This window comes from Muntiacus reevesi, chromosome 3 (genome assembly GCF_963930625.1).
Source record: "Muntiacus reevesi chromosome 3, mMunRee1.1, whole genome shotgun sequence".
NCBI classification, from domain to species: domain Eukaryota; kingdom Metazoa; phylum Chordata; class Mammalia; order Artiodactyla; family Cervidae; genus Muntiacus; species Muntiacus reevesi.
Genome location: NC_089251.1, coordinates 94,934,285 through 94,950,829, shown reverse-complemented (window position 1 = coordinate 94,950,829; position 16,545 = coordinate 94,934,285). Strand labels below are relative to the sequence as shown.

The window sequence follows — 16,545 nt, the reverse complement described above, 5'->3', positions numbered from 1 at the left end:
TTAATAATTCAGTGTGTACATAACGTAACGTTAGAATAACTGATAACATTAGCCAAACAAATCCCATCATATTTTAGTGATATTTATAGCATGTTAATGTCAGATTATGTTGTCTTCAGGAATCTGATTCCTGAACCACCTCTGCAAACAGAAATTGTGCGTTTTGTCATCTGTGTCATCTGTGTGAATCCCATCATGCCTCCCTGGCTTGCGTGCCTTTGAGTGGATCAGTCTTTGTTACGAGCTTTGAATAAAGGAAAACAGATATGAATGGGGACCAATTTAAATGATACCTGAAATTCATGCTTAAAATGCTTATAAACAATGGTATTAGCATCCAAATTTGATTATTCTGCTACTATCCTTGAGACTCATCCTTTGTCTTGGGTTTTCCTAGTGTTGGATCTACATAACATTTTGTTGTTGTTGGAGTTTAAGTTATTCTATTTCTTTCTTTACTGACTTTGTTGGCTAGTTAACTGTGGTGTGTTTAGGTTCCATTTGCTGATTTATACTTGGGGACTGCAAAGAGGAGTAAATACACGCTTGAAAAAATTAAGTCACCGAGGAATAATTGTTGAAACTTGATTGGGAGAAGAGGGTGTGACTCTAATACTAACCTTCAGTGTTCTAGTAGAGTCGTTGACTTTCATGTATAGCAGGTGTTCCTCATCTCCTCTTTTATAAAAATAGCATCAAAGGTCAGTTTTATTCCAAAATATTCCCTGTGTCGGCCGTGCTGTAGGAACACATCATTTCTGTGTGAACGTGGGTGTCTGTATACATGTGTCTTTGTCCAACTGTCCCTGTGATGTGAAGGCAGAAAACCAGCGATGTCCTGACCTGAACCTGCAGCTGTGATTCAGTTGTTTGGTTTGGGGAAGTGGGGAGCCGGGAGTCAGGCTCCTGTCAGTCACTGGGGGCGGGGGGTGCGGTTGGGCACACCCCCCAGGGCAGGTCTTGGCCATCCCGGGGGCGTGGGTCAGGGGAGCGTCTGTGTCCCGGACTGGAGCCTGGATTAGAATCCAGGGGCCTTGGCCAGTGGCCTGTGGATACACTTTACCCAGATTGAATTTTGGGGGACTAAATTTGCTTTGTAAAGAAAAACTTTCTGAGGGAAATTTATGCCATGGTTTCTGCTCTCTAGCATTCTCTCCACCTGTTCAGCCCAGCTGGATGGCTGCTTTTTGGGCGTACATTCAGCGGTAGACATTGCAAAGAAATAATCTGAATAATCTGAATTTCAAAATAAAATCTTCTCCCCGACCCCTCACTCTGCTCCTTTACTAGAGAAGGGAGCTTTTCCCCTGTTGAAAGGGAGCCTTTTATTTGTAAAATCTTGGTGATCTTCGAAGTAATTTCATGTCTGTTTCATATATGAGCCTCATAAAAAGTCCTGAGAGTTGGGAGAGAATATTCTTGATGCTGATTTCCCCAAAGAGAGGACTGAGGAAGTGGGTGGCCAAGGCCTTGTGGGAAACTCGTCTGATTATTGGAGAACCGAGGTCTCCTGGTTTCCCTCCCATCCAGTACGCAGCCAGCTCCACAGCTGGGGTTTTCCCTTTTACATCATGTATTTTGGATGTGTTTACCTGGTTATTTTTGTTTGTTTTGTTATAGAGGTTTAGCATTCTCTTCCCATTGAAAAGAAGTCACACTGCCCCATAGACACACACAGACACACATACACATCTGCTTACTCCACAGACAGACAGACACACACACACATCCGCTTACCCCACAGACACACACACGTCCGCTTACCTCACAGACACACACACACGTCTGCTTACCCCACAGACACACACACCCGTCCGCTTACCCCACAGACAGACACACACGTCCGCTTACCCCACAGACACACACACAGACACATACGGACACACAGACACACACATAGACACACACACAGACACAGACAGACACACACTCACGTCCGCTTACCCCACAGACACACACACAGACACATACGGACACACAGACAAACACATAGACACACACACAGACACAGACAGACACTCACGTCTGCTTACCCCACAGACACACACACAGACACAGACACACACACACACACACACGTCCGCTTACCCCACACACACACAGACACACACTCATGTCCGCTTACCCCACAGACACACACACAGACACACACTCAAGTGCGCTTACCCCACAGACACACAGACACACACACACACAGAGACACACAGACACACACACAGACAGACAGACACAGACACACACACACACACCCATCGCTGTTCGTCTGGGAGAAGCCTCCTGTGTCTGGTGTCCCATGCCAGGACTTTGGGAATGTACTCGTTGTCCTTGTGTGTTAAAGAAAAAAACAAAGCTTGGTTATTTAATATTAAACAGTCTTTGGTTTGGGGTTTTAAAAGTTGGCAATGCATGCTTGTTATAAATAGTAATTAATTATCAGACATACATTAACGTGAACACTCTGGCCTCCTCATTAGACCCTTGGTTGCTCTGGGCTTACCTTCTGAAGAGGAGCAGCCTGGTCCTTGCAGAGCTTCTGTTTGTGTGCAGCAGCCGCGTGCAAACAGAAAAACTCACCCGTGCCTTTGTGGTTGTCATTGGCGTGCATGTCATTATTTGTTAGACTCTCCAGGTCTCAGAGGCCAATTCGAAGTTCCTGGGAGGGGGGATATCCTTGACAGTGGGCTTTTTCAGCCATTTGTGGCAAAGTGAGTCACCCCCAGATGGTGGGGGCAGACAGCTGTGGGCACCGCATGCAGGAAGTCTTGACACGTCCCTCGGGGATCCACTGATTGCACATGCTCTCTGTGCGACAGGAGTACATCCGACGGCAGCTGGAAGAGGAGCAGCGTCACCTGGAACTGCTTCAGCAGCAGCTGCTCCAGGAGCAGGCCATGCTATTGGTAACGCCCCGCGCGCGGCCCCGACCCGTGGCTAGGGCACCCCGAGCTGGGCAGGGCCCTGCCGACCCCCGGGGCCCCTGTGGCCAGAGCCACAGGGCTGGCCGCCTCTCACGGACACGTCCTCTGGGCTCCCACTGCTGTTGGGCGCACCAGAGGCGGCGTTTCATCCCCTCTCCCCCCTTGCTGAGCTCCCTGTTCTCATTCAGTAGACAGACAAGGTTTTGCGCAGTGCACGTGGCATTTGATGAACAAGCTAGGATGCTGACAGCGGAAGGTTCAAGGCACATGCCTTAGGGACTTTTACCTAGACTCTTCCAAGTGTCTTTTGAAACCTGCATTTCCGAGGGAGGGGCTTCTCTCTACCTGTCCGGTGACCTTATGGTTAGTGGCCCGCGGTCAGATTTTCCCGCAGGTTTCCCGCCATTCTGCATCCTGGCTGTTTTGCTTTGTCACGAAGCCAGCATCAGCGCACTCTGTCCTGGGGAGAAGAGCCAGGGCAAGGCAGGCCCCGCGGGGCCCTGGACTGAGTGTCCCCTCTCCCCCCAAGGAGTGCCGCTGGCGGGAGCTGGAGGAGCACCGGCAGGCGGAGCGGCTCCAGAGGCAGCTGCAGCAAGAACAAGCCTATCTCCTGTCTCTACAGCACGACCCCCGGAGGCCGCCCCCGCCGCCAGACAGGAGCAAGGCCGGCCTGCACGAGCCCAAGGCCCAGCACGAGCCCGCCGACCGGGCCCGCGAGGTACGGCGCCCCTCGTCCTCTGCCCTCCAGGGAGTGGTGGGTGGCCAGGGGCCGGGAGGGGCCCCTTCTCTGCTTGGTGTTGTCTCAAGAGGACCCAAGCGCCTCTTTGACGGTTCCCAGTCACCTGAACACTGGCCTAGACGGGAAGACGGGAGGGCGTGTGGCCGCATCCTTCCGTCCCTGTCATGGGGGGAGGGTGGCCTGCTCAGCTGTTTTCCCAGAGCTGCCGTTTGGATGAGGTGTCCCTGGGCCCGACTCACTGGATTTTTGGTGATAAGGGTTTATTTTCTGAATTGGGGCGTGTGGGCTCCCAGGGCCTCTGGCAGGGATGTTGGCAGAGCAAGATGGTTGCTAGGATTTGAGCAGGATGGACTGGGCGGCCCGTAGGGCATGGATGCTGGCCCGTCGGGGGCTTCCAGCCAGGCCCTCACATGGTACCTTCTAGAAGCAGATGTCCTGCTTGCTTGGCAGTGCCTGATTTTTGGTGGAATGAAACGTGCTAGATTCCTGGTGATTTTCAGTGGGTTTAGTTGGTCACAAGAGATTAATTTCTTTTCTTGGCTTATCTTCACATGCACTCCTAGCATCCAGCTGGTGGGGGGAGGTCTTAAAGGCTGCCTCTCTCAATTTTGATCTTTGTGACGATGTCTTGATCCTGCCTAAGATCGCTGTCTTGTGCTGTCTGCCTCCGTCTCTTTTCTCGTGGTTGAAGAAAACAGAAGGCTTCTCCTTAGGGTCCTTCCACTTTCAGGCCGTCTCCAGTGTCTCTGCTTTTTTTTTTTCTCTCCTACTAACCCTGAGTTCTGTCTCCTGATTCTCTGACGCAGGTGGAAGATAGATTTAGGAAAACTAACCACAGCTCCCCCGAAGCCCAGTCTAAGCAGACGGGCCGAGTATTGGAACCTCCAGTGCCTTCCAGATCAGAGTCTTTTTCCAGTGGCGACTCCGAGTCTGTGCACCCTGCCCTGCAGAGACCCGCCGAGCCACAGGTAGAGTGGCCCGTGGGCTGTGTGGGTCAAGGAGACGCTCACAGAGGCTCGGCGAGCCACCAGCCTGCTCGGACAGCTCAGTTTGGTTTGTTCAGAAAGGGAAGCTGTCAGCAGAGTGAGTTTAGACTAAAGAGGACCTGGCCTCAGCAGGCAGGGAAAACCAGGGTTCTCTTCCACACGATTGTTGTTGTGCCTACTAAGAACATCTAGATTCGGTGATTTCTTCTAACTTTTCGTCTTCACTGACTCAGATGTTCGTAAAGCAGTGCCTCCTTACCGAATACAAAGACTTTTCTGTTCAGGATATAGAAAGTTACTGTTGTAAGTATGCAAAGGGAGACCTTATCTCAACCTGGGGAGTTCTGTGAGTGGGAGGCCCTGAAATTCTTTTATTTTTTAAAATGTTTATATAAACATACATAGTTTTGGAGCGGGAAAGGGGAAGGAGACTTTCATCAGATTCTCAAAAGGTTCAACATCCAAAAAAGTTTACGACCCAAGTGGGTTGGGTATGGGCTTCCCTGAGGTAGGTCAAGGTAGAGGTCACTGGGTGGGCCCTGGCATTCGGCCCCGCCCAGCTTTGGGTGGAGGGGACCTCCATGCCGTCTGGAGGATAAAGCAGACAGCAGAGATGACCCGGGTCAGAGCTCTCAGAGTTCCTTAGGATGCGGGTCCCCACTCTTGCTGAAGGTGGCTGACCTTCAGGCGTCTCGCTCCCGGCAGCGTGCAGTCCAGGGTACTGGGCGCCGAGTCCGTGAGGCCGCGTTTACCTGTCCACTGCTGTTTGCCTGGGATGGGGACAGTAGCGGTCGTGGTGGTGTTCAGACCAACCCAGATGAGGACTGGAGCGTACTTTACAGTAATATCCTTGACTTGGAGCGGTTTTACAGTGAAAAGCAGACCTGGGGTGAAGCTCAGTGGGGTCGCTGTTGGGAGGGTGGTGTTGATGAGGCGAGCAGCCTGATTCACAGGAGGACTGACCCAGAAGCCAGCAGGCAGCTCCAGAGAGTGAGGAGTGGAAACAGAGAGGATGTAGAGGAAAGCAGGATGGATGACGGGGGAAAGGAGGATGGGGAGAACAGGTTTGCTGAAGGTTAAACGTCCCCTAAATGGAAACTCCTTATGTGGCCACTACCAGTGTAGAGAAAAGGAATTCCTGCGTTATGTAGACTACTTTTTATACTGATGACTAATTAACATAGTGCCTGGAAATAGGCTCTATTTTCCCTTTTCTGTCTAAAGTGGCTTTTAGCCAAAAACCTGCACTTATGAAAACATGATTTGGGAAAAACCTTTTTTCATGTAGGACTTCATTTTAAAACCTACTTTTTACTACACTTGCAGATGATGCTTTTAGTTACATGCTTTCCCCCTGAAAATCAAATATTTTGGAAGTCTGGGATTATACTAATAACGGAACTTGCGTGACTCTCATCTAGAAACCACGAACTTGGAACTATTTCTGGATCTTACACCTGGCAGCGTTGAATCAATCCCGATTGAATATTTCCAGTTCTCATCAAATATGATGATGTAATAGCTACAATTATGCAAATTTTAATACTGGACCGTTATTTTAAAACAAAAAGTGTAGTCTTAAGAAAATACAGATTGTTTCAGAAATAACTTTTCCAGTTTAAAATTGACCAGGTGGTTTCAGTTGCCAAGGCACTGTCTTATATCTTCCAGTGTCAAGTAGACAGAATACCCCCTCAGTAGTCCACTTAGGGAATTCCACTGCTGATCATTTCTAAAGAAATTGAAGTCCTCTCTTTTTTTTTTTTTCTGACTAGTACAAAGACATGTAAAGTTCTCAGGGGATTGGAGTGTTTTAAGTTGTGGGACGCAAAAGAAGGAACATGGTTGGTGTATTTGACAAGCTGGCTGTTTTTAAGCTAAACTCCGCAATCTATCGGGACACCTGGGGCTGGTCTTTGCACAGTAGATGTGTGACTGTGGTGACTTGGGAGGATGGGCGGTCCATGGGAGGATGGGCAGCCAGGTGTGCACGTGTGGCGACGTCCATCCTGTGGTCTCCCCACTCTGCCTGTCCAGCTGCTTTGACGCAGAAATGCATGCCGCACGTTGTCCATCAGACAAGAACGCTTTTTAAATTTTTTGATCTTCACATTTACCGCTCTCTGTAACGTTTGTCTGGGTACTAAGAGTTTTCCGTATAAATGTACATTTGTGCTTTTCTGCATTCTGTGCTGCCCAGACCACCTTGCGCGTGACCCTCCCCCCGCAAAGCATAGCTGTTGTCCGCTTGGCTGACCTAGTCCCAAGCCGCCCCGTGTGGGTCCCCCACCGCCCCGGCGCTCTCTCTGGATTTGATATTTACCAGAAAAGCGTTTTCTGCAGAACGCATTGAATGTGTTGTGTTTTGTTTTCTCGGAAGGTACAGTGGTCCCACCTGGCATCTCTCAAGAACAATGTTTCCCCTGTCTCGAGATCCCATTCCTTCAGTGACCCTTCTCCTCCCAAATTTGCACACCACCATCTTCGCTCTCAGGACCCCTGCCCACCTTCCCGCAGTGAGGTGCTCAGTCAGAGTTCTGACTCTAAGGCGGAGGTGCCCGACCCAGCCCAGAAGGCTTGGTCTAGATCAGACAGTGACGAGGTGCCTCCAAGGGTAAGGAGCAGAAAGACAGACATGTGCTGCTTTTTCCTTTTCCTTATTTATCTATTTATTTTTTAATTACTGATTTCAGTGAAGGGTGTGGTGACGTCACCAGAATTAATGGGTGATGAAATGGCAGAACTTCTCGCAGTGGGGAGAAAATTCCATAGTGAGGCCGTCACATTCAGCCCTCAGCCAGTTAGCTCTTCACTTGTGTCTCTAACTCTGTGCTGAAACATACGATACCAAAATAATTTGATAAGAGTACATCTACAAAGAGTATGCATCTAGAACAGACAGAATCAAAATAGATTTTACCAGTTGTCAAGTTTATACAGAAGCTATAAATGACTCTGCACTGCTAAGTAATATCAAAATTTTCAGAAAAGATCTCATAAGGGAAAAAACGAATATAAATGTTTCCCAAAACAGACTTTTTTTTTTTAATTGAGGGATTTTGGTTTTTTTTTTTTTTCCTTTCAATTTTAACATTTCTGAAATTTTGGGTTTGGTCATTAATGTTGAAATTCAACAAAAAGTCACATTTTAATTTTTTTTTTTCCCTCCACTCGGAACTTGCTTCCTCTGAGTATTTTCTTGCTTCCAACATCCTTTGTTTCTTGCCCATCCATTTGTAAGCCATTGTTTGGTTTCTTTGAGCTTATTTCCCTGATTCTCACATTATCTCAGCAAAATGCTTTTGTATGTCCCCTGCCACCACGCTTCAGCGCCAACATCATTCACATGTGACGGGAGCATAGCAAGGGGGGCCTGGTGCCTCTGACCACGTTTTCCCTTTCTGTTGTGTCACGGGAAGGCAGGAAGCATCAGCGGGTGGGGGTAGGTGTGTGATAGAAGGGTGGCGAACTAGGATGACCTTACAGGTGGTTGGTAGGAAAGGCTTTGTTCTTCTCGTGTTTTCAGTAGTTTAATCGCTGTATTTGATACCCAAAGGTCCCTGTGAGAACAACGTCACGGTCCCCCGTCCTGTCCCGCCGGGATTCCCCACTGCAGGGCAGTGGGCAGCAGAATAACCAGGCCGGTCAGAGAAACTCCACCAGGTAAGTGACGAGCGAAGCTTAGGACAGGCTGCCACACGGTGTCCTGCAGTCTTTTTTTTTAAATTTATTTTTAATTGGAGGATGATTGTTTTATAATGTTGTGTTGGTTTCTGCCATACAAAAATGTGAATCAGCTTTAAGTATACAGGTGTCCCCTCCCTCTTGAGCCTTGCATAACGTTTTTTGTGCTCTTAAACATAGAAGTTCTGGGGCCAAAAGGTGATCCTTTTATAAAGAAAATGCCAAAAAATCCATTCACGTGAATAAGGTCAAATTGATCCGTGGGGGAAAGAGATGAAATCTGACCATGTATTGTGGCAGTTTTAAGATGAAGAATCCCTGCCTCTGGGAGTTTTAAGTGGGAATACCCCAGGGAAGAGGGTTTCCAAGGGCACTGTGACCCGAGTGGGTTTGTGATCCAAAGGATGTTGGGGGGCCCTGGGAGTGGCATAGAGATTACACACAGGCCACGAGAGAAAAGCAGTGGTCAACTTTGAGTTGGTGGTAAACTTGTGGATTAACCACAAAATGTTTTCAGCTTCTAGAGCTGTTCTGTAGAGTAGCTGTTAGCCACGTGGGTGTCGGCAGTAGTTTAGTCGTTCAGTCGTGTCCGACTCTTTTTAACTCCATGGCCTGTAGCCCGCCAGGCTCCTCTGTCCATGGGATTTTCCCAGGCAAGAACACTGGAGAGGGTTGCCTTTGCCACATGAGGCTACTTAAGTTTGAACTTTATTAAGATTACATAAACTTAAAACTTAATTTCCTGAGCTGCACTGGTCACATTTGAAGGGCTGCATAACCTCATGTAGTTGGTGGCGACCGTGTTCTCCAGCTCAGCAACTCACAAGAGGCCGTGTGAAGGGTTTGGTACCCTGATCATCAATGAGCCTCCAGACTTGGTGTCATGGGATAACCCGAGGCAGTGGAATGGGTGACATGAAGCCCAGGAGCTTCATGGAGAACTTTCTCAGCTGTCAGCGGTCAGGGTGGGCTGCAGGGTCCTCCTGTGCCTGAGTCCATGTGTTAGTTCTTCACCTAGAGAACCGGTGCCATGGTGTGTCCGCGGCAGGAATGTGCCACAGCCCACGTGCTGTCACATCTCCAGCCCAGATCACGGGAAAAGGACCGTCAGTTCTTGACAGCAGCGGGTACTAGAAATAGCATGATTTTGTGGGTAATCACATGGGTGGAATTTTTCATAATAAGAAACTGAGTTTGTAGCTGAGACAAAAATAGTGACATTTCTAGATGGAACAATAGCATTTCCTCTTCACACCCAAAGAGGATTCGGGGTCCACTAATGGTTGGATGGGCTTTCCTGGTGGCTAAGTGATGAAGAATCAGCCTGCCAGTGCAGGAGATAGGGGTTCGATCCCTGGGTCGCGAAGATCCCCTGGAGGAGATAATGGCAACGCACTCCAGTAGTTTTGCCTGGGAAATCTCATGGGCAGAGGAGCCTGGCAGGCTGCAATCCAGGGGGTCACAGAAAGAGTCAGATGTGACTTAACAACTGAACAATGGTAGAATGAATGGCTTTCACGATTTCGGTGTGTTCAGCTGAGGAAAAATCAGTGACTAACACTTGTGAATTTCATGTTACGTCCGTTTGTGGGCTGATGTTCTCATTACTGCTGTGATGACACGGTGCTCGTATTTATGGTCTGACACTGCGTCTCGGGACAGAGCTTAAGTGGTTCTCTCGTCTTCTTCTCCAACAGTAGCATCGAGCCGAGGCTGCTCTGGGAGAGAGTGGAGAAGCTGGCGCCCAGGCCAGGCAGTGGCAGCTCCTCGGGGTCCAGCAACTCAGGGTCCCAGCCCGGCTCCCACCCGGGTTCTCAGAGTGGCTCCGGGGAGCGCTTCAGAGTGAGATGTAGGCTGCTTTCCTTTCTTCTCCCTTGCCACGCCCACCACGTGGGGTGACCCTTGAACACCCCGGGTTTAGGGACATCTCCCCACCCCCCACCCAGCAGCTGAAAATCCTCTTCCATAGTCAGCCCTCCATCCCCGTGGTTCCTCTGCATCTGTAGTTACACCCCACGGATCCAACCATCAGGGGGTCCGCAGTACTGAATTATTGACTTGTTGGAAAAACTCCACGCACAAGTGGACCTTCAGAATTCCACCCCATATTGTTTAAGAGTTGACTGTGTTTGGAAATCCTTGTCAGTCATGGAAAGGACCTGGAGTTTTTCACAGCTGCATATTACTATACAGTGTTTCAGTGTAGGTTTGCTAGTGACACAAATAGTCATCATAATTTTATCAGTAAAGAGGTAAGTTTTGAGAGTTTACACTTGTTGAACACCTTCTCACTTAATCCTTATAGCAACCCCCAGGAGATGGATATATGTTGTGTTTCCATTGTATATGTTCAAATAACTGTACTTTAGTGAGTTTCCCTGACTCGTCCAAGGTGTTTAGCTAAACGTCCAAACTGAGCTTTGAACCCACTCTTCTCAGCGTAAATTCCATCAATGTTGTCATTGATATTGGTTATCCTCACCTACTCTTAATAATAGGTTAGTGGAAATTCCCTCTACTGTATCACTGATGTAATGTAACAAGTTGTGAACATATATTATTGCAGTGTGACAGTCAAGGGTTCTCAGGAAGGGTCAGAAACCTGGGGTTCAGACCTGTGTGTGGAGGGAGCCCTTGCCGTGAGCATGGCTGACAAGCAGGCAGGACCAACAGGAGGTGATCCTGGTGGGCTGGGCAGCCTCGTGGGCCACACTCGGATGTTCACGTGTCTCTGTCTTTCTCATCTCTGAACCTCACAGCATCATCCAAATCTGAAGGCTCGCCATCTCAGCGCCTTGAAAATGCAGCAAAAAAGCCTGAAGATAAAAAGGAAGTGTTTAGACCTCTCAAGCCTGCTGTAAGAATCACACAAAATCCATTTTACTCATTTCAAGCTTGAGCGAGAGCTTTCTTTTAAAGCCGTGTCATTGCAAAGCCTGCAGGCCTCCCTGCGGGGCCTTGCAGATTTGAGGGGTTATGAGGAAAGCTGTAAACCTCAGACACACTTGTACTCTGCGGCCCTCTGCCCGCCCAGTCATTTAAAACGATACAAAAAAAAAGCTTATCTCTTTGCTTGGCATCAACCTTTACATGTTCTTGGTGAGTGGGCATCTAAAACACTGACTTTAAGAAGAGATGTTTTTCCCTCACCTTTTTCAGCTTCCCCGGGGAGAAGAACCCTTTAAATTCTGCCCTTGGCCCATGGGGCTGTTCCGGCTCTTTGGTCCTCGACGCGGCGGCTGCCCTGTCACTGGGCACGCTGGGGGTCTGAGCCTTCCGGGGTTTTGTCTTTTGCTCGCACTGATTTCTGTGCCCCTCCCCTTCTCTCCTCTCTGCTCCCTGCTGTGCATCCCTTCTCCCGATGGCTTCTCTGGCTCAATGGACCTCCGCCGGCTGCAGGGCGAAGTGGTAAGCCCCGTCTAAATAGCTCAGCCTGTGCTCCATCTGCACGCCTCTTCCTTCTTCAGCTTGCTCTTTTCTCAAACTGAAAAACCCTAACCTTCTGCTTCATCTTTCTTAACACCCCAAATTCTCCTTATGTGCTTATTATTTATTATTAAATACAGCTTAAAAGGAAAAATCACTGTAAGAAAAACTGCAGCTGTACTCAAAGTCGCAGGCAGGCCAGGCCAGTCCTCGCTTGCTTGTCTCAGAGGCTCAGGTGCAAAGGAGGGAAGCGGGTTCTTACCTGGAAGAATTTCAAGTGGACAGGTACATATTTCAAGCTTCCATTATGAAGATGTAGAATAGAGATAACAATCAAGCTCGAAAGTTGTATTTGGATAATTGATCATTGACTGACTCTAAAAAAAATCTTCATATAGAAGAGTAAAGGAAGCTGATGCGCTTGTAAGTAACCTCAGGCAGCTTTCCTTCCTGCACGCACGGTCCTGTCGGTGGTGGGGAAGCCTGCCAGCCACACACGCCGGGCACTTTCTCACCTAACATGTCGGGAACTTTGTCCACAAATGTGGCAAGTCTGTGAAGCCAGACGTGAGGCATACACTGTACTCACTTCACCGTCTTTCACTTTTCTGCAAGTTGGACATTTTTCAAAATAAAAGTTGGAGTTAAAAAACCTCCCTAAATAAACAGTTTAAATCACCCCTCTTTAACTAGAATCTTGCTGCTTTTTGGAACATCTCCTTAAAAGAAGACTTTGCCATAGGGCCAAATATCTTGATAAGAACCAAGATCTGTCTGCACACGTTGTCGGTTTAGAATTATCTGTCCATCAGAGAGGAAGAAGCAATGGGTGTAGTCATGCCAGAGTGCAGCATACATTTTTTTTTTGGAATGTTTTATTTTGGTAAGATATATATATAAATATATATATATACACATATATATATGTATACATATATATATATATATAAAATGTAGAATTTGAAACAAAAAAAAAAAGAATTTGATAGTTAGAAATGTATTCTCAGCTCATCATAAACAGGCGATTGTTTTTTATGGCCGTCAGGTTTAAACTGGGTACAGCATCTTTGACTTCTAAAAAACTCTTTCCTATTTCCTCCAGCTTTTTGACTTTTCTTGCTCTTTTCTATCAAAAGCGTTAAGAGCTCCACTTGGTGGTACCAGTGGACTCCGCTGGGCGGATGGTTAGGGCGAGGCGCTGGTCGTGGCCGGGCCTCTCCCGTCTCCCTGACTCTCTCTCTGCCCTGCGCAGGACCTGACGGCGCTGGCCAAAGAGCTCCGGGCCGTGGAGGACGTGCGGCCGCCGCACAAGGTGACGGACTACTCCTCCTCCAGCGAGGAGTCGGGGACGACGGACGAGGAGGACGACGACGTGGAGCAGGAAGGGGCCGAGGAGCCCACGTCTGGCCCGGAGGACACCAGAGCCGCGTCAGTCCCGCTGAGCGTTAGGGAGGATGAGTGTCCCCGCGGGCTTCCCAGGTGGCTCAGTGGTAAACGGCCCGCCTGCCAGTGCAGGAGATGCGGCTTCGATCCCTGGGTCGGAAAGATGCCTGGAGAAGGAAATGGCAACCCCCTCCAGTGTTCTTGCCTGGAGGATCCCATGGACAGAGGGGCCTGGCAGGCTGCAGTCCATGGGGTTGCAGAGTCAGACACCGCTGAGCGTGCACTCACGAGTGTGCCGCGCTGGGCCTTCTTTCCAGCTGGGACCCGGTTTGTAAACCTGTCCTCTGGTCCTGTGAAATGGAACGTTTTGCTGGTGGCGTGAGCCCGTCTGCCCCTTCTTTGGGCTGGTGCGTGTGTGCGTGTCAGGGCCTCTCTCCAGGACTCCTTGTCTCTCACTTTCTCTCTTTAGTTTAAGTCTGTGACACTTGGGAAATTTCAGTTCATTTTCCTTGGGGAAACTTTATACTTGTAGCCTTAGGTCCCTGAAAAGGTAAAAATGTAAATAGTGTATCTTTGGCTTGTGGGTCATGGCCCTTCACGTCTGGATTGTGTCTCAACAGATCATCTCTGAACTTGAGCAACGGTGAAACGGAGTCTGTGAAAACCATGGTTGTCCATGACGACGTGGAGAGTGAACCAGCCCTGACCCCGTCCAAAGAGGGCACGCTGATCGTCCGCCAGGTACCCGTGCTCCGCGCGGTTAGAGGCCGTGCTGCTCCTGTGGTCATTAACCCACGTGCTCATCCACTCACTCATGCTGTTTCTCCATTGTCATCTGTTCTCACGCTCACCAGGCCCGGAGGGCAGCGGGGCCGGGCAGTGGGAGGCAGGCGTGTGCCGCATGCCCCCGGGGCGACCGGCAGCGTCCCCCCCCCCCCCGCCGTCCTGCCCTCCTTGCATGTTGTGTGGCAGCCCCCCTCCCAGCCCCACGCGAGCCCCGCAGCCTGTGTCTGAAGCAGGGCAGCCGGGAGGTGTGCACGGAGGTCTCGGCTCCAAGAGGCCGTGGGGCTGAGGCTGGAGCGGCCGAGGCAGGCAGGAGCTGCTGGGAGCCAAGAGGCTCCTGGAGCCAAAGGGGTTAGGGGGGCGGCCTCTGCTCTGTGCTCGGATGTTAGTCTCCTCCTTCATGGAATATTTAACGTGTGCTTCCCCAGATGTATGTGCTCCTTTTGGGCTGCCGAGTTTTACAACCGCCTGTTCATTTCACAGCTTAGAGGGAAGGAAAGTGATTCTCTTCTCGTTTCAGCAGAGCAGGGCCCCTGTCTAGAACTGCAGGCCTCTCCCTGAGTGTGTTTCATGCTCTGGCACTACATTTGGATGGAAGGTGGGAAGTGGCCCAGGAAAGATGAGGGTTCAGAGAAGTGACAGTGCGCTTTCTAGGGCTTTAGAGAGATTTAAAAAGAGAGGAGACAAAGCCAGTAGTTCTGGTGATAGCGGCTCCCGTGGCAGATAAACCAGCGTGCCTTGGGTTCTGCCGTGGCTTCCGCTGGCTCAGCCGAGGCACCTGGCGAGGAGGGGTGAGCAGGCCCAGCTGGTGCCCTCCAGTCTTGCCTGGATGACCCGGCAGAGCTTGCGGAGCCGCGCAGCACCGCAGCAGGCAGGGTCAGTAGGGTCTTCGGCAATGTCAGCGGTGCTGAGCGAGACCAGTGTGCCTTTTTCTCTGCAGAGTGCAGTTGACCAAAAGCGCGCCAGCCATCATGAGAGCAATGGCTTTGCGGGTCGCATTCACCTCTTGCCAGATCTCTTACAGCAAAGCCATTCCTCCTCCACTTCCTCCACCTCCTCTTCCCCATCCTCCAGCCAGCCGACACCCACCATGTCCCCACAGACACCCCAGGACAAGCTCACTACTAATGAGGTATGTCTCACACCACAGCTGGCTGCTCTCCCAGGGTTAGACCAGCACCGCTTAGGAGCTAGTTTGCAAAGACCTTCCCACGCCCTGCCCTCACCTGCCCTGCCCGCCCCCCTTCTTCTGTCACCTCCCCTTCTCTCCCACCCCCACCCGCAGTAACATGTTTCAGGTCTGTATACAGACCCCTTAACCCTAGAGCGATTGCCCTCCAGACTTGCCAGTTCACTGTTTACTTTTCCCTAGATAAGTAGTTGCATGGCTTTTCTGATTCAGTTCATTTTTCAAAAAAAGTCTAAATAAAATGATTGTTGTGTTTTCAGATCCTTTATGTATTTGGCATGAAATTCTGGTAGTCTCTTGTGGAATCTGCCCTTTTCATTCTTTTTATCCAGTAAATAAAACACAGAAACACTTGGTTGAGCAGATTTGGCCTTATCAGGACAAGTGTGTAGCTTTGTGCAGGAAAGGGCTGGATTTTTTTTTCTTTGGAGAGGTATTATTGGTTGGTTACTCTTTATTTATTTTTGCCAACCTTGTTGAAAAGATTTCTCTCCTTGAAATTTATAATCACTGATAGTTTAAGAAGCCAGATACTTTTGGGGGGAAACCTAGAAACTTAAGATGTTAAACAAGACGGGCAGAGAACTGAGCGTGCTTTTAATTTCAGCTTTTTGGATGGGAAGTCCTGTGTGCTTGTTGGAAGGCATGGCTGTGGCGTCAGTCTGGGTGCTGGTTGGGTGATTCTCTCTCTTGGGGAGACAGTCACGGCCCCAAGTGCAGTGACAGTTCACCATGGGCCCCACCCTTAGTCACACAACTGACCGTCTTCGTGGGAGGTTTGGCTTAAATGCCTTTGTTGAATATCGCAGTAGCATGTGGCTTCAGCCGATCTTGTCAATGTAAGCGTTGAGCTGTCGGCCTGCCCACCTGCTCCTATTTTCGTTCTCTTATTAGAATAATCCTCTCCCTTTGAGGAGCCAGGGGAAATCAGTGGCTTCTAAGGCAGGCTCAGCATCAGACTGATTGCCACTGGGTGGATGGGCCCCAGCTGTAGACCCGGGGATGGGGGGAAGTGCTCGGGGCAAAGCCTGCCAGGAGACAGGTGTGCCAGGTGGGAAGCGGGGAGCTGAGGAGGGGCTTGAGGGGGTTGGCTGCAAGACTTGTAATTTCAGCTGCCCAGGGGAGTGAAACGGTTACAGGACAAAAGCAGTGGTCAGACATGTCTTTCCCTCCACTTATATATCCCACCTACAATTACATTCCTTCTTATGTTTAAACTTGGCTCCATTTTGCTCTAATGTAGTATGTACAATAACCCTTAACTCACTAAACTGGCAAGTTTATATTTCTGTTTGTTTTTAATTGTCATTACATTTCCACTTAACAATTTGTTTCACTTTCTTTGTGTTTTTCTTTTTTTTTTTGGTCTTAAGCTACATTATTAACCAAAACACTCCTATTCCTAAAAGAGCAAAAGAATATGCCTTTGCACCTTTC

The 16,545-nt window shown here is 49.4% G+C and overlaps 1 protein-coding gene across 34 annotated transcripts in view; it reads left to right on the top strand.

Moving 5' to 3' along the window:
- The window catches only part of MAP4K4 (mitogen-activated protein kinase kinase kinase kinase 4), a 146,781-nt gene that overhangs the window by 114,769 nt on the left and 15,467 nt on the right, over positions 1 to 16,545 (top strand). The window contains exons 14-23 of one of the 34 annotated variants that reach the window (XM_065929669.1): positions 2,814 to 2,900; positions 3,541 to 3,636; positions 4,464 to 4,625; positions 7,024 to 7,257; positions 8,200 to 8,306; positions 10,028 to 10,176; positions 11,087 to 11,184; positions 13,006 to 13,181; positions 13,757 to 13,877; positions 14,860 to 15,051. In XM_065929669.1, coding sequence (XP_065785741.1) covers positions 2,814 to 2,900; positions 3,541 to 3,636; positions 4,464 to 4,625; positions 7,024 to 7,257; positions 8,200 to 8,306; positions 10,028 to 10,176; positions 11,087 to 11,184; positions 13,006 to 13,181; positions 13,757 to 13,877; positions 14,860 to 15,051 — 1,422 coding nt within the window. Of the gene's footprint in view, positions 1 to 2,813; positions 2,901 to 3,447; positions 3,637 to 4,463; positions 4,626 to 7,023; positions 7,258 to 8,199; positions 8,307 to 10,024; positions 10,177 to 11,086; positions 11,185 to 13,005; positions 13,182 to 13,756; positions 13,878 to 14,859; positions 15,052 to 16,545 lie in introns of all 34 variants that reach the window. The other 33 variants (XM_065929668.1, XM_065929667.1, XM_065929666.1 and 30 more) reach the window with 33 other exon arrangements.